General features: G+C 48.7%; 2 protein-coding genes across 2 annotated transcripts in view; both read right to left on the reverse strand.

The window, feature by feature from the left end:
* The window catches only part of ENTPD4 (ectonucleoside triphosphate diphosphohydrolase 4), a 248,466-nt gene that overhangs the window by 59,093 nt on the left and 166,109 nt on the right, over positions 1-23,264 (reverse strand). The gene's annotated exons all lie outside the window — the stretch shown is intronic.
* On the reverse strand, positions 10,609-21,997 carry STC1 (stanniocalcin 1). The gene is given in 6 exon segments (XM_055696155.1): positions 10,609-14,358; positions 17,885-18,096; positions 19,115-19,257; positions 21,505-21,681; positions 21,756-21,936; positions 21,938-21,997. Coding segments are annotated over 6 exon segments (1,044 nt in total). The 3' UTR covers positions 10,609-14,087.

The raw sequence follows: 23,264 nt of genomic DNA on the forward strand, positions 1-23,264 counted from the left end.
GCTGGGCTGCCCCTTCCCAGCGCTTGGACGTGATGGTGTTAGGTTCATGGGTGTACTTGATGATCTTCAAGGTGTTTTCTAATCTGAATGATTCTATAATTCTATACCTGGATGTTTCAGCCAAAATTTGGCTGCTTCTACCTTCTTTCCCTGCAAAACCAGGTCTGAAAGCGGCAGGGGTGCAGCCTGTCCCCATCCTTCCCCGCTTTTGGGGCCACCTGCCTGGCCATAGCAGGGATGACCAAGGAGCAGAATTTTCCCATTTTTGGACTTTCTAGGATGTAGCCAGATTCCTGGGGATGACTTTCAAGTCAGGGCTGGGCAGGAGGTGGTAGTGGGAGCGAGGGGAGGGAGGGAGGCACCTGGGGGCTGCCAGAGGGGAGAGGATGGGTGCAGCCAGGCCGAGTGGGTGGTGGGTGCTGTGGTGTGGTGGGGCCACGGAGCCAGCAGGCTTCGGTCGGCAGATGGCACAAGAGCTGTGGCTGAGCGCCTTGGACAGGGAGCAGAGCTGCTGGAAAAAAAATAATAAAAAAACCTCACAGAGATGGGGAGAAAACAAAAAAGTGTATCCCCCTGCAGCTTGCTGAGCCATAAGGGTAGGGCAGGAGGTCCATGCTGGTCCCTTCCAGCCTCCTCCAGTGACTCCCAGCAGGAGCCGGGGTTCTCATCTCTCCCACCAGCAGCCCTGTTAGGGTTGGAGCATCCCAAACGCATCCTCGGGCTTCCCGCAGCTGCATCCTGCCGCTTCATGCTTCACCGGGGGCTGAGGCTGGGGTGGTCAGGAGGGGGCTGACGGCTTACGTAGCCCCTCAGGAGCAGGGGGCTGAAGGGGCTTGTGAGCATGGTGGCAAAGAAAGAAAAATAAATATCTGGCTCTGGCAAGGAAAATAGAGGTGAGACGTGGTGGGACATGTATGGTGTGCCTGGAGGTGAATGCCCTGTGGGGAAGGGGGAATTTGGGCTGTGCTTCTTCGATGCTCAGTGTGCAAAGCAGCATCCCAAAAGCTGCCTTCCAGTGGTGCGAGGACAGGGATTAAATCCTCCTTGGCCCTCCGAGCCGTGCGGGAGAGGTGTTCTGACAAGGTGTGCGGGGTCGGGGCAAAGCTGAGCTTGGTTACCCCCCGGCTTCCCCAATTTCACCAAACCTCAACTTCCTCACTTAAAACCCAGGGGGTTCCCCCTGCGCCTCATGCTCCCCGTATGTCCCCGTCGCAAGCTGCCCCGCGGTTTGCAAAGACCAAGCACTGTGCAAATGTTCTTTATTATTGGTTTTCACAGGCTCGGTAAGTGGGCGGACGGGGCCTGGCAAACGTGCTTGGGTTTGCTTTCTGCTTTGGAACAACAGCGGGGCTTGCCACATCTGTTGGGTTTGTGTTTTGTTTTGTTTCGCCTTTTTTTTTTTTTTTTTTTAATGGGAGGCATTTATTTTGATTGAAGAAAGATCGCTTGCATAGCGGGCCAAAAACATAACTTAAAATATCAAGACAAATAAGCTCCTAAAATAAGGAGAATTGCTTAATTTTTTCTCTCTGATGTCATCTGTGGACACCCCACGCTGAAATCCTAGGCATGATAATATTTAAATAAAATGCAGCCTCAAATAATTCACAGGGCAGAGGGAAATGCATCATGCGTTATCAGCTATTACATGTCATAGATTTCCTATTTGTCAATCTACCCACCCTTAAAATATATAAACTGGCTGTGAGCAACTTCCTGAGCCGGAGTGAAATACGTATCGAAGCAATTGGAGGTCAACCCGAGCAGCCCATTTGGTGCTCGCATCTGTGGTGTCCTCTTTGGCATTTATTTTTCTTTTTTTTTTAAAAAAAAAGAAAGAAAAAAAAAAAGGGCATGATTAATGATACAGCCATCAGCTCCAAGGGTGAGCTGTGTAATTTTCCGCTTTCAACTAAAGGGCTGCCAAAAGGAAGAGCCTTCTTAAAAACCAAGTGTTGAGGGTTAGAAACTCCTGGAGCATTGGCATCTCCTGAGAGCCTGGTCCCGATCGTGGGCCGTGCCCCCCTTTGCAGACTGATGCACCGAGATGCGGGCAGGTTGTGCCCATGCCCATGCTCCTCTTCTTGCACAAATCCCCGGCGCTTGCTCCCTCCCAGCCTCCCTGCCTCTATTTGCACGGGGAGTAACGTTTATTCCACTCCAATGGGATTTGCCCTCATCTATTTCTCACGGTGCAGCAATAGATTTTACCCTGATTTGGCCTTTAAAAGTAGCAGTGTGCCACCAGCATCTATTTTTAACAACCACAGGCATCTGCTGCCCTCGGGCACGAGCATCGCCCCTGCAGCTCCAGCCCAGACCCCCACCCTTTTGCCCTAGGTGTCGTACCGCCACCCACTGAATTTATATAAAGGTGGGATTTACGGGGGTACCCGCTCCTCTTTCGGTGCAGACAGCCCCGAGCGGTGTCTAGCAGGAGCCTGCACTGTGCCGGAGGGTTTTATTTCCAGGCTGAGAGCAGCAGAGCTAAAGTTTCACTCCATTATTCAGTTAACAGGGAGATGAGGTTACCAAGCAGAGGACCGGTGATGCTGCGGGGTCCGCACTCCTGCCAGGGGGTACCCAGGGCAGCACAGCATCCTCCTCCTACCCCCAGAAATGGGGACAGGTGGGGGAGATGCTGCCTCTGCCCGCTCGCCCGGACCTCCGAGCGGGTCCTGCCTCTGCCATGCCACGGCGGCCAGATGTGGCCACCGGCAGCTGCAGCTGGTTTCTACAGCCGTGAGTTTCACAATATTTATTTTTGCCTTTCACTGTTTTCTCGGGCTGTTTTTTGCACTCGGGAGCCATTTAGTTGGCTGAAGCACGGCCCGGGAGCCGGCGCTGGCTGGAGGAAAGACCCAGATCTTGTGTTATTTCCCTTCGTGCCATTAAAACAGGCGGCAGACACGGCAGCGGGACACCGTCCCGTCTCACCAGGCTGTCCCAAGGCTCGTGGCCGTGCCACGTGCGCGGTCCCACTGCCGAACCAGGGGGTGCGTGGGGATGTCAGTGTGGGGAAGACCCCAGGTACAACCCCGCCAACCCAAGGGGATGTATTTCCTCTGCTCAGCACCAATTTAGGCAGCTCGCCGTGTTTTTCTTAAGACCGGCTCTGCCCATGGCTTTTTTGGAGAGGTGGCTGCTCTAAGCCAGCCCGGCACGGCAGCCGGGGGGGCTGTGCACCCCTTCCCAGCTCTACAATCCTGCCACCACCCTCCCTTTGGGCTGAAGAGGGGGCAGAGCGGTGTCCCCTGGCCCACGTTGGATGGCAGAGCTGCTTTTGAGCCAGCCGGGTGACAAAATGGGCTGACACATTGCCAGGGCGTGGGTGCACGTGGGCTGGGGCGGGGGTGTGCAAGAGAAGAGGAGGGGTAGCCTGGCTCACTTAAAAGGCTTTTAAAAATACGACAAAGTTTCTTTAGATTATTTAAAAGCGTCTTTAAAGAGCAGCTGCCTCCTATTAATACTGCTCGGGCTGATAATCTTTGCTTGGATCTATCTTTAGAGCGCTGCCAGCATAAATGGGAGCTGGAGGTGCAGCGTGGGGGTGACGTCAGGCTGCGCGCTGGCTCCGGGGGTGGCCGAACCAGCTGAAAACACATCGGAGCCTCCCGGGAGCAGGGGAGCAGGGAGGAAAAGCAAATAATACCCCTGGTTTTTTGGGGTGGGTTTGGAGAAATCAGCCTTTGGGTTGCTTGTTTGCTCTGAAACGTGTCTTTTTGTGACACTGGAGGTGAACGGGGTGGGGATGGGGACGTGGGTCGCGATGTGCTCGGCTGGCTTAGCCATGAAGTGGTCTAAGCCCAGCCTGGGGGCAGGAGTGTAGAACAGCTCTGATTTTCTTGCTGCCCAGTGCAATCCCCGTAGTGGTACTGGTGCCAGTGACTGAACAAACCACTCGAGTTTGCAGAGATGAGGCTCTGCCCCAGATCAGCCCCTGCTCCTCTCTGCCTTGAATCCAGGCTGGAATAGAGACGATTCCCCGTTTTCAGGTGCCGTCCTTTGACGCAAGCACGGCTTCAAAGGGGACCCTGAATAATCCCACTCTCCAGCGTCAGCGCTGTGGGGGGAAGAGGGTGAGCGGGATCAAAACTCTTTGACTTGCTTTTATTTCCTTTGCTTTCTTAATCGCTTCCTGACAGCCCCGGAGCTGCATGAGAAATCCTCCGGAGTGATGCTGTGCGAGGGCTGACGCAGCTTTCGCCCCGTTCCCAGCAGGGCAGCCGGGGTGGAGTTCCGTAGGGATTGACACCGAGCTTCAGCTTTACCCTTTGCCACGATGCCCAGATCCCAAACTTCTCGAGATTTCATCAACAATTGTCTTAAAATCAAATTGCAGCTGATCTGGGAGCCCAAAATGCCACGCCAGAAGAAAGCATCCCCATGTTTTCTTTCCCGTCGTTGCTTCAATCAAATCCATCCTTAGTTTGGCACAGTCAGACGTATCCCAGGGGTGAACAGGATTTTTGGGAGCTCCGATCTCAGCTGAGAGTTGGGGTGCTGAAGGTGCAGTAAGCTGGGACAGCTGGCTCACTTCTTTTAAGGCATTTAATGGCGATGAACATGGCATGCGAGAAACTTATTACCGTATTAAAACATTTACAACCTCGGTAAGGAACTGCCGCCTGCGTGACAAGCAGCCAGAGCACATCAGACCTCTCTGAGCACACATATAATTTACAAAACCCACTGTATTATTCATTCATTCGTATCGTGCCCATCAGCTGAATATCAGGGGATGCTGAAAAAACTAACGTGCCTCTTGCCAGAGCCCGGCCACACAGCGGGATACGTGCTGCTCCCGCTGGCCTTTCGGTCGATGTCCAGCAAATTGCTGGAAATTCAGGTTTTGCTCTTTCTATGGCAAACAATGAGCTTTTTCTAGCAGCATGACTATCCGAGCAGAGGGTTATTTGCTGTTTTGGTGGCAGATGAAACCCTTAGCTGCTGCAAAATCGAGTAGGAGATGGTAAAGCTGAGCCGGGCACCAGCACATGCGGGATTTCTGTGACACTAATGTGACTTTTTTGGCAGTGCTTGGATGTGAAACTGGGGAGAGATTGCCACCAGATGCTCCTGACAACTCGGTTGCATGTAAATGGGATGTGGGTGGTGGCTGTGGCCCGCTGAGCTGGAGAAGGGCTGATGTCTGGGGCTGGATTGTCTCAGCTGATGCTGATCTGCTTCTCCAGCCTTGCTGAGCACCTGTGAGCTGAACCCAGGGCTTTGCCAAAGTGTCCCAGACAGCCCCACCCGGGGATGCTGGGAAAATCCTGGCTACTTCTGGAAAATTCCTCTGGATGCCGATCTTCCCCCAACGCTTCAAGCAAAAGGTCCCTCGTACTTGATTCTGATTAGTGACTAACGATGGGGCAAGCGTCAGTGAACTCCAAATACACCCCTAGGAAGAATAAAGCTGCACAATGCTGGGAGCAGAGCAGAACGCCTTTCCACACCAGAGGAAAAACCAATATTGTCCTTCTGGTAATCTCATTTTTTCGGCCAGAACCTACCACTCCCCATCCTTAAGGGAAGTTTGGTCCCTGACCTGGGAATCCAGCTCCGGGGCTGGTGCATCTCCCCGGGGGCCCCGTGGGTGGATCTGCCCGGAGCCCTTTCCTCTGATGCAGCGATAAAACATCTGCCCTCTCCAGCTCCATCAATCAAAGCTTTAACCGTGTCAGCGGGGCTCGGGGCTCCGTCCCCGCCAGCACCCGGGCGAGTGACGAGGAGGAAAACGCTCGTGCGTCGTTGGGAGTCCCTTGACTCACCGGTGGCAGCTCCACCTAGCCCGTCACGCACTTCGCCGTGAGCTGTCGGGACTCTCAGCCTCCTCCATCCCTCTTCCTGAGGCCGGTGGCTTTGCCCAAAGGAAGGAAAGGTTTCCCTTGGGCAGGAAGGATCCGCGGCCACGGGGCAGGAGCTGGGACACGGCCGGCGGTGGGGGAGGTTGTTGGGGCAGGGCGAGGAGAGATGCTGATGGAAACTCGTGCGTGGCAGCACTGGAGTGAGCAAAGGTGATGGAGGAATGATAAACCCCAGAAAAGATCTGTATTCTCCTCTTATTGCTCAGATTAATTTCATTCTTTACATTTTCCTCTGTGAGTCGACCCTATGGGGGCCACGCTCTTCACCGTGGCTGTAGGAATAAAGGCGGCTTTAGGAAAAGATCAAAGGCACCTTTTTCACATAATTAGCCACAAATGTGAACTCGAATCCCCCAGATGGACACCTCACTCCCATGAAAATCATGGCCAGCGAATAAAAGTGATTCTAAGACACACATGTGAAACAGTTAAGCAAACAACAGCTCAGAAAAAGATTTTTTTTTAAGTCCTGAAAAAACTTCTCGGATTAATTATCAGCACAGTAATAAAAATAAATAGCTGGGCTCTTTCTGCTGCTTTGGACTCTCTAAATTCCCCAGTTGAGAGCAAAACCATGCTAGGGTTTCGGCATGACCTGCTGGAGATGGCTGATGATTTTATTGAGCCCGGTTGATTACTCCAAGCCAAACAGCACATCGAGAGAAGAGCAGGGATTTGTTTTTGCAGCACAAAACACTCCCAAGCCTGCTGATGAAAAATAACCCTGAAGGAAAGGCAAAGGAACCAACTGGAATTTTTTTTCCCCGGCTTGAGAAGACAGGGCAACGCATTTTCCATAAAATTATTTTTCTCTTTAAATAACCATTATGACCAGCTTCGGTTTGTGTGCCTGGACCCTCAGCATCCATCCCGGCCAAGGGAAAGGCTGGAGGGGGAAGCGGGAAGGGGCAGGTAACAGTGACCACCCTTTGCAGCTACAATCCGGGTTATCCCAGCGTTTGCTTAATGATAAAAACGAAGAGGAAAAAAAAAAAAAAAAAGAAAAAAATCCCGCCTGTGTGAAAATAATTACGTTTCCCCCCCATGAGCTCATACAGGTTTTACTAGTTTTTCCAGCTGTTGTCTAGAATAAAACTCCCGTGTTTCTCGCAGGTATTTTCTGCCTCAGGTTCTCCAGCCGCTTGCGACGTGGATCCCTCTGTGTTGCTGGGATAAAGGGGTTTACAGCAAAAATCATCTGACGTGACCTCTACCGCCCAACCTGGCCTTTTTGAGGAGGAACCCAGCCTTTGAAAACACAGGTGTGTATGTGAACCAGGTGAGGAGTCGTGGTGTCCTTGGAAAATGCTGATTTATTGAAAGAAGGGAGTTTAGGGGAGCACCTTACCCTGTTGAACAATGTTGTCTGTAAGCTTCCCGCAGGTGCTGAGCATCCCTCCCTTGATCAGGCCTCGGAAAGAGTGGGATTTGAAGCAGTTACCCCCTCCAAAATCCATTGGTATAATATTTGGCCATTGCTTTACACTGAAATATATATATATATTTAAAATTCCCAGTTGCATTTGTATAGCTCGCTGTCCTGCGACGGCGAGTTCCCCCATTTGCAGCACAGTGACGTCTGCAGCCGTTTGCATTTCTTCTGCCTTTTCCTGTTGTATCTCGCCCATCATGATGGGAACGACCACTGCGGAGTCCATTTGTTTGCATTTTAATTATATTTTTAGCATCCTACTTAATTTATTTTTTTTTTAAACTTCTTTCATATTCCCGGTCGTACTGGCTGAATCATGATGGCAAAGACAATGTCCTTTATTATATTGTGGAAGGGTGTTTTTTTTTTTGGTTGTTTTTTTTTTTTCCTGCTTTTTATTTTTCTACATTCACAGGAGGCAGGAAGAGAAATCTGTTCCCAAATTTCGCTCCCCGTCATTTTGCCCAGTGTCATTCAAAGTGCCAAAGATCACACTCCTCCTCTCCTGCTCTCGCTCTTTCTCTCTCTCCCCCTTTGCTCAGAACAGCAAAGCAAGCAGGAAGGGTGAGGACCAGGAAAATCTGAAATAATTTTCCCCTTGTTTTGTGATAAAACTTAAAAAAAAAAAAGAAAAAAGGACAAGACAAGAACATCAGTCAATCATGTACTTTGGGTCTCGGCCAAATCAAATTAACTCCTGGTCTGTTTTGAGGACGATAACCAGGACTTTACCACACACCAAGCCCTCTGCCGCCACCAAGCTGAGATTTCCTTTCCTCCGACCAGTTTCTGCCCAGGCTTTCCACCGTGGTGGCTGGGCTGTTCCCATTAGACCCCTGCTGCTGCCGTATTTTTTTTTTTTTTCCTAAGTCTGCTGCTGTTTTTCTGGCTCTTGAGAAGTTGTTGGGGTTCAGTAATGTTGTCGCGGTTGGGGACGCCAGGTAAAAGTGTCCCATGAATGAAATAAATAGTAAATAACAATACAAAATAACAATGCAAAATAACTAATAATAATGAAAATAATGGTGATGATAATAATAATGATAACAACCCTCCAAGCTGCCTAATTAACACCTTTGCTCTTTTTAAAAGACCTTCACTTGACTCGCGCTGCCTGCCTTACGTGCTGTGTAAATGAATTGTTGCCATTTTTATCTATAGGATATATAATCCCTGCCACGAGGTTGGGCTTGAGTTTGGGCAGTGTAGGAGAAGGTGTGATGCTGCCGTTCCTGATGGAGCACGGTTGATCTCGCTTTGAACCTGGCTGGAGAGTTCTTGTGGCATTTACTCTTTAGGGTCGTGTTTTAGCAGTCAGGGGAGCTAAGGGGGGAAAGAAAACGACCCCCCAACCCCGAATTAGCAGGATTTCTGACAGAATTTGTTGTGTAGAATTATTATCGACCTGTCCAGATTCCTAAGTGACTCCGTGCTTTGGGGTGAGGTGCTTCAGACCAGCAAAATTCCCCAATTCTCCGAGAACAATTTCATTTCAGGGATGTTCTTTGCCAATGACGAAGCCATACGGGTTGAGATTTATGAAGATTTCATATGAATAGTACATTGTATTGCCAGTAATCAGTTTATAGCGGTTACTAATTACAAAACAGCTGTGAAAGCCAGCTTTTGGAAGCGTGGCATCTGTACTATTGCCAAGGCGCGCTTTTTGCAAGAGCAGAGATGGTAGCTGGCTTTGTTTCTAGCAATGCAATGCTGCTAGAAAACGTAAATTTTGGTTGTTCTGGCTAATTGCTGCTTTGGCTTCTACAGAGGGGGGACTCGGGGGGTGTTATTTAGCAGCCAGGGATTTACGGGTGGGTGGGGGGGTGTATGTGTTCAGCAAGCGATTTGGGGATTCCTGGTAACAGGAAAGCAAATCCATTTTTTTTTGGATTTAGGATTTTAGGAAAAATAAAAAAAAATATTTGGATTTTAGGAAAAAAAATACAAAAAAAATGGGAAAGCAAAAGACCTCTGGCGCATCTTAGGAAACCAGACGGGAACTGGTTTCGTATTCCCATGTAAACCCAACTGATTTAATGCTCGGTTATGGCAGTGATGTGGATGCTTCTTAGGAATTCTTCTTGGCTTTTAACCTCTTCATTTGGAGAAAGGAGTTTATGAGAAGGCCAAGGCAACCGGCGGCACCAGGTCACACCAGCGAGATTCCAGCTCAGCTCCTGCTTCCCAAAAGCAGCACCAAGGTAAGGAGGCGGCGGGGGGCTCGTACCTTTTATGAATTAATTAACAGCAGTGAGAGCAGGAGCTCAAGGCCAGGCCAATTCTGCTAGCACCTTGGCCCCGGTTTGCAGCGATGTTCAATAAGCGTTGCTCTGGCTCGTCGACTCTCAATGCCACAAGCCACAGAGGCTTATTTCTTTGCAAAGAACGATAAATTCTAATTTTGATAAGTTACCGTACCTTATTATGAACTTAGCTTTTGACTAAAAAAAGATTTCAACAGGAGCAAAATTTTCATAGCCTCTTTTCAAGGTAATTTCTAAGTTGCTGGATGAAGCAAGAAGGGAGAAGAGATTTTATTTTAATCCAACTGTATCGCCAATCCTCGTTCTTTGGCTCTCTCGGACAAGCCTTACTGTCATGTGGTGGGGGAAACGGCTTTTCAAACTTCGCAGTAGCTTTTGGAGCAGTAAGTCTGAATTAGCCTGCCAGTCTTCCTCTGATGATTATTAAACTTTTTTTTTTTTTTTTTTTTTTATCTTCCACTGGAAATTAGAGATTTCCTGAATGAAGTGTAAATGCACATTTACACGTAGATCAAAGTCAAAATCAAGGTATTTTCTTTTTCCTGCAATGGTGTTACGGATGCGTTCATTAAAAAATGGTTCTGCCTGCATTTTGTTATCGGGCTGAATAAGAGACAATTTACAAGGTTAGGCCACTGTCAGAGAGAACCATTACCCGAGCTTTATTAGCTTTATTAGCTTTATTAGCACCGGGATTTACAGCCACTCTCAGGCATCGCGGGGCCCAGGATCGGAGATTTTGGTCAGACCGAGTGTGTTCAGAGGATTATTCTAGTGATGCTCAGGTGGTCTAGATGCCAAAAAGCTACTTTGGGAAAAGTTTACTCCACACTCAGCCCCTTCTACGCGTCCTCCTCCTGCCTCGCTGCCGGAGACGGGGCGATGGACCCCCAACCCCGCATCCCCTGCGCCGACCCCCAGCTACTCAGTGTCCAGAGGAGATGTAAAAGCTACAATGCTCAGCCAAAGGTAAGTGCCACCACCAGCTCATTGGTAGTACAGTCACAGTAAGGGTCAATGGAAGAGTCGGACACGAAACCCCCTTAAATTTGACATTTTATTTCATTGCAGAAGAAAAATCCAACATAGGCCTCATTATGTAATGCATCTTTAATTATAAAAATAAGCAAAGAAAATAACTTGCATCTTTCTCATTACTATGATATGTTTCAAATAACCTTTATATGAACACACTGAGCTTTAAAAATGTAATTTAAACAATAAATAATGACATATACCAGATATGCTCACTGTTTATTCCAGTACTCAGCAAAAAAAAAAAAAAACCAAACCCAAACCAAAAACAACCAAAACCCCCAAACTCTCTCCCCTTCTAAGTATCTTTAAATTATAAATACATAATGCAAATTTATAATGGCACAAAACATCTAAAGTGCAAACAAATCACAATGAGAATCATGCAAACATTTCTAGAGAAGCCCCTCCCCACCCCCGCGAGAAATCATTTTGCAACGAACGCAAGATTAAAAAAATAAAGCATTAGAGATTAAATAAAATGTGAAATAGCTGGACTTAACATCGAGAGTCATTCCCCATCCCCAGGGGGATCTCTCTCACCATTCAAACCATTTGGAACTAGGCATCCTTCCCAGTCCATGGGAAGCACCTCTCCCACCCCCACGTCCCCCTCCCCAGTAAGAGGGAGCTTTAAGCGACCAGCTTAGGCTGGATGGCAAAAGTTAGGCAAGGTGAACCCCAGGAATTAGATGTGATGGATGTGTGCTCGCGGCTTCCTTGCTGCTTCAGCATTGGGGAAAAAATAAAAACCAACCCAACTGATGTTACTAAAGCCTCGGGATGCAGCTGAGGGTCCCTCCGGCACAGGGCACCCATGGGTGCCCCCGGCTGGGCTTTGCTTTGCACAGTCACCTGTGGTCCCAGAGCAAATCGAATCGGGGGGAATTATTTTCCCAGTCATCTCCCTACCTGTATCCAGGGGGCAACAAGCTTAAATTCCTACTGGAAAAAAAAATAAAATTCATTACTACAACCCAAAAGGGCCCCTCCCTGGCCCTGCAAGCGCCTTTATAAACCGTCTTCGGGTTTTTGTAGAAATGGATGCGCAAAGCAACAAGAGAAGCCGCTGGCCATGAGAAGCATCGATGTCCCCAGTGAGCTCTGCTGGTGGAGCCCACTGAGGCCCTGGGTACCCAAACTGGGAGGCTCCATCGCACCGGCGCAGCCATCCAGGCGGTCGGTTGGACGCTGCCTCCAGCCAGGTAAAGACTTTTTTTTAAAAATTATTATTATTTTTCTATAACTCTTGCCCCAAACAGCAATATTGATGCACAAACCCCAGCAGACGTCCCTGTTTTAGTCATCCTCGTCTCCTAACGGTGCAGCGGGAGGGGGGATGCTGTAGGGTGGGAAGTGGCACGTGCGCGGTTCTGGGATCGGTTCCTAAGCGTAAATCAAACTTTCAGGGTCAGGATATTCAAGGGGCCTTTGGTTTTCACCTTGCAAAACTTCCTGGTGTTGGACTCTTATCTACCTGACTGTGATTTAAGAATGAGCAATATTGCATCTTGCTTGCCCTGGATGGCACGATTCAGAGTATTAAAAAAAAAAACCAAAAAAAAAACCAACAACCCTCTACCGTCAGCAACATTTTTTGCTGCTTACAATTTTATGACAGCACTTTTGGGCTACATTTAATGAAGACAGCAATATTAGAAATGCTGCCACTGCATCTGTTTTCAATATATTAGCAGCAAGTTATTGTTTAAAGGCTTTGTGGTTTAAAAAAAAAAAAAAGTTATATTGCTTTAGATTTTGAAAAGAAAAATAGATTCCCTCCTTTCTTAGCTCTCTAACTAGTTGAGCAAGAGTCATCCACTCTGCAGGCAGACTGTAACGGGATAGATTTGGAGCGTGGAGCTGGCCTCGCTGATGGCCTGCCGCAATGTGGCTTTTTTTGGCTCGCCGAAGCCCGGCCAGGCTACTGTGCAGGGCGCTGGGGTGGCCCAGCCGCGCGGCTCCGCTCCCGTCCGCCCCGGCTGCAGGAGAGCTGGATGGCAGGAAAGGCAGCGCCGAGAGCAGCAACGCAGGGCTCCTCTCCAGGCAGGCACGCTGCTTTACTGCTGAAGCTTCAGCGAATTTAAGGATTTCTTTTTTTTAATTATTAATTTTTTTAAATTTTTCCTCCTGCCTCTCCCCAGAAATCAACTTTCTGAAGGCAGCTATGGGATCCCCAGGTGGCTTTTTGTCAGCCATCTGATAATTCTCCCCAGCAGCGCTTGTGCCTGGGCTGTGCTACGTCTCGTGGAGCGAGGGCTGGCCAGCCTGAACTCTTCTTCCTCCCCCCCTGCCCCCCCTCCCCCCGTTTTAATTATGAGACGCTCATTTCTTCTGGCCCTGTAATTTCTGTCCTAAACATTTTTCTCTCTTCCATTATAAAAAGGCCACGGAGTAGAATGTGAACTCTGCAATACAACAGAGATAACTGTTTCCAGGAAAAAAAGAAATAGCTAACTTACAAAACTAAGTTTATGCAATAAAGTTACTATATTCTGCTCCTTTCAAGCAGACTCTCGTGGAATTTATGTACAGTACATGACAGATTTTAAAACTATTTATACCACAGTTAGAGCAAGACCTTTAATACTCTAGTCTTAAGACAGGGTTTGTTTTTGTTAGATTTCTTTTAAAGCTTTAGACAGTTAAATACAGTACATAGATGTTAGCTTTTAAATACAATGCAGGCTTATGTAACCTTCTGACTAGCTTCAGCCATAGACTGGCACCTCTTTTAATCGTTTCCGTAGTACAAAATGTTCTTTTCCTGATTTGGTGTGTGCTGGGGAGGGGGGGGGTGGGGGGTTTAGTTTTAACTCATTTTGCTCTGTGGTGCCAGGTCACGGTAACTAGACTCATCCAGAGCTAGCGAGTTTGGTGAATCCACGGGTGAAGAAGAGCTCTGTTGGAAGGGTTAGGACTGCATGACACTAAGAGACCAGGAATATGACATTCATATTCGTCCATGGCCAGCACAGATTCATAACACGAATTCCACCGACATCTTTAGGATGTGCAATAGTTAGTAGTGCATCTATCGCCGCCTACCCGCTTACTACAAGAGAGAATAAGCTATCCTCCTCGGTGCCAACTCTTCAGACTTCACTGGTGTTAGCACTACAGTACGTTTAGGGTTCGATGTCTGAAGGCCTGACTACTGTACGGTTATATTTAAGACTAAGATCGTTCAGGAATATCTTTTTTTTTGTTTGTGTGATTTTGTTTTTTTTTTTTTGTGGGGAAGAAAAGAGATGGAGACGTTTTGATGGCAGGAAAGCTGAGACACTGAACACAGACCCATGCAAAAAGTTTTGTTCGAGAGGAATAGAAAATATGAATGACTAAATCTAAAACCAGTTCCTAGTCGTTATTAAAACTAGCTACAGTACACTTGGGTTGGGTGCATTCCTCCTCTAGAAGAGAGACCTCAGCTTTGGTAGCGCTTCGCATCCCTTACACACCCAGCGTGGCTCCCCCGAGGTGTTACGCGCTTTCGGCGGAGCTGCGCTTCGCGTGGGCCGGGACGGACCCCTCACCTCGGAGGTTCCTGAAGTAGAGTTTGAGCTTCTGCGGCTCGGTGATCCGTCTCCTGGCGAAGTCTGCCCGCGGGTGGCCTTGGGCGCAGTGGTCTGTCTGCAGCAGGTGGAAGAGGCTTGCCATGTTGGGGCCAATCTTCTCCATCAAGCTGTCCTTGATGGTGCTGACAGTCTCTTCATCACACTCCAGTAAGCTTCTCACCAGCTTGTTGTAATACCTGCAACGAGAGTTTCCCTCTGTTATGCCAAGGCAGCTCCCAGCCAGACAAAAGAAATAAGGTAAGAGCTGATCTCAAGCCAGGAGAGACCAGTCATTGCAGCAAAACTGTGAGAATCAGAACTTTTCAGTCATTGCAGCAAAACTGTGAGAAACAGAACTTTTCAGTCATTGCAGCAAAACTGTGAGAATCAGAATTTTTAAGTCATTGCAGCAAAACTGTGAGAATCAGAACTTTTCAGTCATTCAGGGTGTGTCCGAAATGGATTTCTGATGTGCGCAATTGTGCATATTCTAATTGCATCTGATGCCCTGAAAATCAGAACTTTTAAGTCATTGCAACCAAACTATGGGAATCAGAACTTTTCAGTCATTGCAACAAAACTATGGGAATCAGAACTTTTCAGTCATTCAGGGTTTGTCTGAAATGGATTTTTGACGTGCGCAATTGTACATATTCTCATTGCATCTAACAAACACCCTGGACTGGAGATGCAGTGCCCATGACGTACGGAAGGAACACAACCTGTCAAACTTCTAGTTCAGTTGTTCTAAATGAGCGGCTGCTCCAGCTCTGCAAGGTCACAGGCTCCAAGCACAAGCGCTTCTGGTGTTACCCTGGTGGGTTGGGAAGAAGGTGGGAGCGAGGAGCTGAGATGATGTAGTAATTGGCATCGATGTGTGTTTTACTTGCTGCTAAACCACCTGACTTTCTAGAGCTTTAGGGAGAAAAGGAACTGCATGTTTCCAAGAGGCAGATACTGCCCGTCGTCAGACAGGCTAACGGACTAAAGAGGCCACCGGTCGGAGCTGGCACGACCCCTCCTATGAATGTGTCCATCCCTGTGGCACCAGCCCCTTTTGTCCCTCTCCCTTCCCCTGCATGCACAGCCTTTAGCAAGAAGAGAAGCAAGCTCAGTCCACGTCAGAGCCTGACAGATGCCCGTCTTCCCTGGGGACAGCTCTTCAGGACATACAATCGGTTGTCACGTCCAACAAGCTGACCATGCATTAAATCACAAGTGAGGACCTTCTGCTTTGCCCTGTTGCGTGCCTGCCTCCTCTGCAGCCTGCTGCTCCCTTTCTGCCTTCCAGCAGCCTTGAAGCGCACGTTCCTCGCTCACGGAGGGAGCCAGGAATTTGTGCTGATCTGTTTCCCCAGCGCTGCTTGAGCCAAGAGGAGAAAACAGTGCTCAAAGGGACGATGCTCCACGGGGCTGAAGCTGAACCAGCGCTGGGAGAGAGCAAAGCTGGCCAGTGGGACCTCACGGTACGAGAGCATCTTCCTAGGGAGTGAAGGCTGGGAAACGAGGAGCAGTCCCATAGCCGCTGTGCCGCTTCTGCCTGAAAGGACAGCGGGGAACTTATTTTAAGCCTTTAAGGTCACCGTGACATTTTTCCACGGGAGCAGAGAAGAGAATAACCTGCAGGTGGAGGAGGGGAAGGAAGAGGGAAATGAGAGTTCACATTCAAACCCTTTCCTAACTCTCAGCTCTGGCCTTTAGAGCAGCCAGTGGAGGTCAGGTGAGGTTAGAGTTTCTGCCGCACTTCAAGTACAAAAGGACCAGGCTTTGGCACGCTGAGGCACAGCTCGGCAGAGCTAATGTTAAGGTCTGAAGTGTGCACGGTAGTTGATGCTGAACACATCTGTGCGAGCCACGCAGCCAGCCTAAACCCGTCCCAGTCTACCGGGACAGGGGAACAGATCCTCTCCGCCTTCCTCTGCCGCGCTGCCTCCACCTCCTTCACGCGAATCCAGCTCGGCCGTTTCCATCGCTGGAGCTGCAAGCCAACAGCTCGCTAGGGCCTTTCGGGAGCTCGACTGGAAGCAAAAGCAACAAGGCTTTCCTCTCCTCCTGCTCCTGCCATGAGATTAAATCGCAGGAAGATGCTATGACCTTTAACTACTTCCCCTCAGTGTCCCAGGCCAAGTGGCACATTCTTATTCTGTGGCTATGTTGGGACAGGGGCTGGGAAAGCAGGATGCTTTAGGAGACCTTAGTGTAAACTATTAGCTGGGAAATCCTGCTGCTTTTGTTACTCAACATGGCATAATATCCTCTGGCTTCGACGAGGGTTGGCGGCTGGGGGGGAGGGGTTCCCTCTGCCTCAGGAGACAGCGGCTCCGGTTCAGGCTCAGCCCTCTGAAGAGGAACATCCCCAACACGTATGACACTGCTGCTGCTGCTGTCCCTGCATCCTCCCTCGCTCAAGGGTCCTCCCTTCGCCCCGACACCCCTACAGCCCCACCAAGGGCTGTTTAACTCTGCCGACTATCCCATCAACCCGAACTGCTCTTTCAGCCTATAAAACACTGATGTGACGTGATGATGATGATGATGAAGTGCTGCCTGTGCCTCATCCCAGCCCTTGGGGGAACACTGAAGCAAACCTCTTCCAAATTTGCTAGGGGGAAAGACACACAAGTATAATTTTCGCCTTCCCACAAGTGTAATTTTCTGGCTAGAATATGTACAATGGAGTTTTCTGTAACAAATTTGTGCTGCAGAGCTGCAGCATCTACATATCACTTGCATGCCTGTCCCAGGACGGATCTGGAAGTTGAAGATGCTTCTAGATCAAATCAAACAGCCACCCCAGAGGAGCTGTAGCACTTGCCACAGCCAGCCAACATGTTAAATTGCAGCTTGGTCTGCTTGCACTCTGATTCTAGAGCATATTTACTCAAAGTGTTCAAAAAAGATCCCTTTTATCCCAATCACAAGACTCAGCACTGATTGTTCCAGGATATAGAGGAAGCCATCCCTGCCCTTGCAGCGTGACTGTGCAGACTGCAGCAGCTCCCTGAAGCCTCTCTCTGTCCCTTGTCCTTGGAGGATGGGGACAGGGCGGTTCTGTGCTCAGATAAAGGCACCGGGAAGCAGCGTGATGTGCCCGTTGCTGCAGGCAGCCTTGGCTATCAAGAAGGAACAGGGGTGAAGACAACCCTAAAAGGGACTGTTAAGAACACCAGGCTGTCCCTAGAAACATGAACTACTAGATCACGGCAGAAGAAGGTTATAGAGGAGCCTGTTTGCTGGTTCCCTTTAAACTTTCCCAGTCCTTCCCATTCCCAGGGTAAGTCAGTTTGGAGGGGCCACACAAACCTGAGGAAGGGGATGGCAGCAGGAGTGAAGCTACAAGATGCTGAGAAGCTCTTAAGTGCTCAGCACGCCAGAGATGCTGTATTAATGGAACCGGTTTGGTATTTAGAAGCTCTGATTACCATTACACCGCATTCAAAGGAGAAGAACTAACACCGAAACAAACTCCAGGCTTTGAAGTCATGTATGACTGGTTAATTTTATGATTCTCCCCTGGAGATGTTTATAAGTGTATTTCCCAAAAAGAGAATCCAAAGAATGCTGGTAAAACTTAACAAGGATTTGAAAAAGGCAGAGAACATTACTTCGGATAAGCTACATTAGGACCTGCAAGAAATTAATCAACTTGCTGCCTCTAATTTCTTTCCCCGTGCTGCCCATTTTTTCAGTTCCTGCCTTTCAGCTGAGGAAAGCTCCACGTACCGGTTTGAGAACTGATTTGGAAGCTGGATAACCTCCGTGATGGCTTCAGGATTTCGTTTCGCAATGCCGCACATGTCCAGCTTGCTGTAGCACTCCTCTTGCACTTCGGAGATCATTCTTTGGAACGTGGAGCACCTCCGGATGGCAAGGAACACCTTGGACGTCACCCCATTTGCAATGCATTTCAAGCTTTCTTTCACAAAAGCTTTTCCCTGGAAACAGAAGGAAAAAACTTAAAACTGCAGCAGATTTCATAGAAAGGGATGTATTAGCAGGTATTCCGCTGTGGCTGGCTTCTATTAATTACCCTTGCTGCAATTAAGGACCTGCTGGAGGTCCCTTACCAATCAGGGCAGGGAATTGGACCCTAAATGCTGGCGATTACCACACAGTTACGGTTCACAGTGGTTTCGGTTGGGATGCAGGCGGTCCAGGGAGAACAGCAAGCTCCCGTTCCCAAAAGATGTAGGCAATGGAAGCCGTGGCGTGAACAGACCCAAAAGCGCCAGCACCAGAGATGGGCCAATTCTGCCCTCCGGGAGGGGGCTGGACCGCTCGCTGCGTGCCAGCGATTTAACACATCTGGTTCACCAGACCTCAGGATGCTTTAGGAGTTTTTAGGTTTGTCCTCGGGAGTGAGAGCACAGGGAACACGGGGGGTGCGCACGTTTTGGGAAGAAAGTAGGAGGAAAGGGGCCTTGGCAGAGCCACAGCCCTCTGATATTATCCTATTTATTCTGCAGCGAGTGACTGCAGCTCCGGAGAGGCTGATCTGGCCGTGCATTCCCAGGCCTGAAGACTTCCAATTCAAATCCCAGCCCTGTGCCAGGTCACACAGTCAGAAGACTTACTTTGTTAGAAGAACGTTTATATTTCCTCCTGAAGAGGAAACTTAGCTCTCCGCCCCACAAAACGCTCCTTGCCAAGTCCTCACACGTAGCATACAGTATGTGGAAAATGTACCGTAGAAAACAGCCCTGAAGGATGCGTTCGGAGCCAAAAAACCAACACCACGGGTCAGAGGAGCAGCTGAGCAGCAGGAAGGGCTGCAAGCAAGGAAGGGTTAAGCCTGCGCAGACCCCATCTCCATGAGGACAGAGAAATTAAGGCATCCGTTCAGCAAAGCCCATGTTTTAGGACTCGTTAAAAACCCTTCATTGAATCAGGGCATGAAAAGGCAGCTCTAACGGCGAGGTATTATTCTCGTCCCCTTTATACTCGTAACCGTACCTGAGTGTCGAATTTAGCAGCGCTGTACAGGAAGGACTTGCAGATGTCGTACATGCCATCCGTGTCGCACGTGGAGTTCTCCAGGCAGGCGAAGGCCCCGCAGCCCACCTGGAGGGCACTGTTCAGGCAGCGAACTACCTCAGCTGCGGAGAGAGGCACAGGCACTACGTCAGCCCCGCGCTGCTCGCCCTTGCCCCGTGCTGGAAAGCCCTTCTCCGGCGCAAAGTCACGCTCAAGCAGTAGCCTCGTGGCTTTTGGGGACCGGAGGGAGAGGTGAGGAACTTCCCCGCAAAGGGATTCATTGACCGAAGTCATGCGAGAGAACGAGGAACAGAGATGGCAACTACCAAACCCTTCCACTGGTTACATCGGGTAGTCCCTGGCTAGATGGAGACCTATAGGTCCATCCCAACCTCATGCTGACTGCATGCACTTCCAGCTTTCTCCAGAGCTCCTCTAAAGAAGACCAAAGCAATGAGGCTGAGCCCATGGGGAGCTCTGGGCGGCGAGGTCTCCTCCGCGGTCCTGGACCAACGGGAGGTCGGAGCAGCTTGGCAACACCTGGCTCACAAACCTCCTCAGAAAATGAGACTGAAGTGACGGCGGTTGCCAATAACCTGCACTTACTGCGAGGCAGCGCTGGGTTTGCTGGCGCTGGAGCTACCTCTGCTTTTCTAAAAAGCCTAACGTACCTAAACCTACAATTTTTAGCTTGCGTGTCCATTAGCAGTACTGCAAAGGACTTGCACGAGCAGCTTGGTGCTAAATACTGACCTGGTACCCAGCAGCTTGCAAGCATAGCCAGGAAAGGTCGTATTGCCAAAGATTCGCAGAGACAAGGGGCATTTGGGCAGAGAAAGTTCAGGTAATGGAGCTGACCATGTATAATTAAAATCGTCGAGGCAGCAGTCAGTCTGAACAGGAGGGTATCCATGTCATCCCGTCTTTTTTAGTGCAGATACTATGCATTTTAACAATGAATCAGCAGTATTGCCACATGATTGCCCTGAAATTAGTAGGGATTAACCTTTTTTTGGTAAGATGAACATCTGTCCCCTTATGTGGCTGTGCAAGGCATATTCATTACTTTTGCAGATCGTGTTACCAGACATTCTTTAGGAAAGAAATGCAAACCCAGCGTCTCCCATCAAAATCCTAGGTGTGGGAAAAGTGAGGATTTGCATTTAGTGGAAGAGAACACACCTTATTAAGAGCTAAGTTGTAGCCTAAAGACGTATCTATAGAACTAGGATCTTTACAGAAAAGAGGAGAGAGAAAAAAAAATTTTAAAAAAAAAAATAGTCACCCAATTAACCCCTTCTCGTTCTCCGCTCTTGCTTACGTGCCTGAAGGGAGAAATATTTGGTAAGATCATCCTCTCCCCAGTTCATAACCTCACCATCGCCCAAGTCATTCCCATAATTATGTTTCCACAGGTTCAAATTATAACTTTGCTTTCAGCAGACTTAGTATGCATTAAGCTTTTATTGTTTTAGGCACGGTGCAATAGTGAGACCCTATGTTTCTATAGCAACCAAATACAAAAGGAAATTGAGCAAACACCCTAGTATAATGCTGCAGAGCCTTGCAGATCTAAAATAAGACATCTGTTAATGAGCTCCAAATTAGAGACCTAATATCTTTTCAGTATACTAGAAGACAGATTTTTAATTTCCATTGTTCAAGACAATGTGTCCAACTTATCTAAGCATCTATAGTGCACAAAGTAGACACATCCAGAGATGACTTGCCAGCGATTTTTTTTTTTTTTTCTATCCATTGTAAAAGCAAGTTTGCTAAATGTCACAATCGCATTTTTATGGTACCATCTAACTGATAGCAATCAGTTTTTTTGAAAATAAATGCTAGCGGTGGACAGTTTCTAGGTTACTGCGTTCTTCAAAGTCGCATATCTCTCTCCCCCTCTTTGAATAGACAGATGTTTGGCAGAACAATGGTTCAGACAAATTTCCACGGATTTTATCAACTTCCTAAAAAGCAAGGAATTTAACACCAAAGTATGATTGCAATTGGAGAAGAGAGAAAGATACATGCAAATAGGGGGTGGGGGGGTGAGGTGGGGGGGGAAAGTACATGGAACTCAGTAGGTGGGGGAGGAGGAGAGAGAAGGGATTGCATCCTGCAAGCAGATCACACACCGGTTCCCTGACCCAGCTCCTGAAAGGAAGATTTCTTCTCCAGCTACGCACCAATATCCTCCTTAACCAGACCCTTAAATTAATATTTGCTCCTACCAGCAGTTATAGCAAAAGAGAGGAAAAAAAAAAAAGAAAAAAAGAAAAAAAAAAAAGAAAAATCAGCAGTAGAGATATCTGAAACAGTTTAAGACATCAGGGTTCAGGCTGAAAACCCTCCTTGCTGGGTGTTACCTGAGTTCTGGGCTGCAACCCTGGGTTTCCTGGGGCTCACAGAGTCATTCTGTTCAGCTTCATAGGATGCAGACGCACTGATCACCAGCAGCAGGAGCAAACCAGACTTTAGGAGCATTCTCTGACAAGTTTCCGCTAAGTGTGGTTTTTTTTTTTTTTTTTTTTTTTTTTGGGTGGCTTTTTTTTTTTCTAGTTTGGAATTTTTTTTTTTTTTTTATATATATATATATATATATATATAGTGTATGTGCGTGTGTCTTTCTCTCCTCTTCCACTCCGGCTGGAGTGAGGCTGTGGATCCGGCTGGGAGCTCCCGGGTGGAGAGAGGCTGGATGCTGGCGAGGCTGGGGGATGCGCAGCCTGGCCCCTCTGGCTGCTGCTGGCTGGGGGACCAGCGTGGCGAGGGCTTTTATAGCCGCCCTTATCGGTCCCCCCGCGGGCTGCCGAGCCAATCGGCAGGCGCTGGGCAGAGCCAACGGCTGCCTGGACTCATTCAAGCCCCACAAAACTGCAACTTCACAGGAAGAATATTTTCCAGCCCATTAAAAGTACCTGCCAAACAACAAGCACCCAAAAGTTAAGCGGCCGGCGAAGCGGGAGGGGAGGGGGGGCACACACACGCCGGGACTTCCGAGGGATAATTGAGCTGAAGGAAATGACAGGGCAGCCCTAAATCATCCCCCAGCCCACCACCACCACCACCATCACCTGCCCTTTAAGAAAAGCTATTTTTTCCCAGCCCTTTAGCAGTTATCCCAGGGTTCCAGCAGCTTGGAAGAAGGGAAAGGGGCATTTTGTACGGGGGCGGGGGGGTGGGGGGGGGCTGGTGGCCAACCCTCAGGCGGTGGGTCAGCCCCTCACCCCTGACCCCAGCCCCCCCCAGCATGGCGAAGGGGACGTACCTGTGTGCGTGCGGATGGGAGGCATCGCCTCTCGCCTGCCAAAGCACGTGTGCGCCGCGCCGAGCCCGTGCAACACACCCCGCGCCTCACGTAGGCACATGCAAATACCCTCCCGGTGCCTAAAACCTTATTCCTGCCTTCTCTTCCCCTCACTGACACAATGACATGAATAAAACCACACGTTCATAGCTCAGCCTTCAGCACAGTCTGCCTTTTACTGCTTCCCAGCGAAGCTCACGAAACAATTTTTTTAGGTGTTCGGTTGCCGTCCATCCCCCCCCCCCCCCCAATCCAATCCTGTTTTTCAGATTTCATAACGGGAGGAGGCACCCTAATGCTCGATTTAATCTTCATTTTAATAGGCACATAATGAGGATTAACACACTGGAGAACTGATTATCCTGTATACCAGAGACAATTTAAGGCTCTGAGTATTTAAGGGATGAAAATATAAGCGCTGGTATTAAGCCTCAGAGCTGAAAGGAAATCAGGAAGGTGCATGGAGAGAGAAGATTTATAGATAAAAAGTTACTAACTCCTGCAGCTTAGAAGAAGTTGGAAGATTTAGATATCAGGCATTACTGATCAGAGCTTCTTTTGGCTCTTGAGCATGTTTGATTCCCCCTCAGCCATCCCCACAATCTTTTCTGCCAAAGGAAAAAAAAAAAAAAATAATCCCCTCGTATCTGTGGTGCCAGGCAAGGAAAGGCAGCTCGAATAGACTCACAGATCCATCCAGATACAGAAATTCTGTTTGCATGAACCGATTCTACAGATTTCATTTCAGTGGAGGTGCAAAACCCCCCCCTCGTCCTGTGGGCATTCATTCAGGGTTGTGTGCGGCTAAATTTAAAAAAG

Source organism: Falco cherrug, chromosome 18, assembly GCF_023634085.1.
Source record: "Falco cherrug isolate bFalChe1 chromosome 18, bFalChe1.pri, whole genome shotgun sequence".
NCBI lineage: Eukaryota > Metazoa > Chordata > Aves > Falconiformes > Falconidae > Falco > Falco cherrug.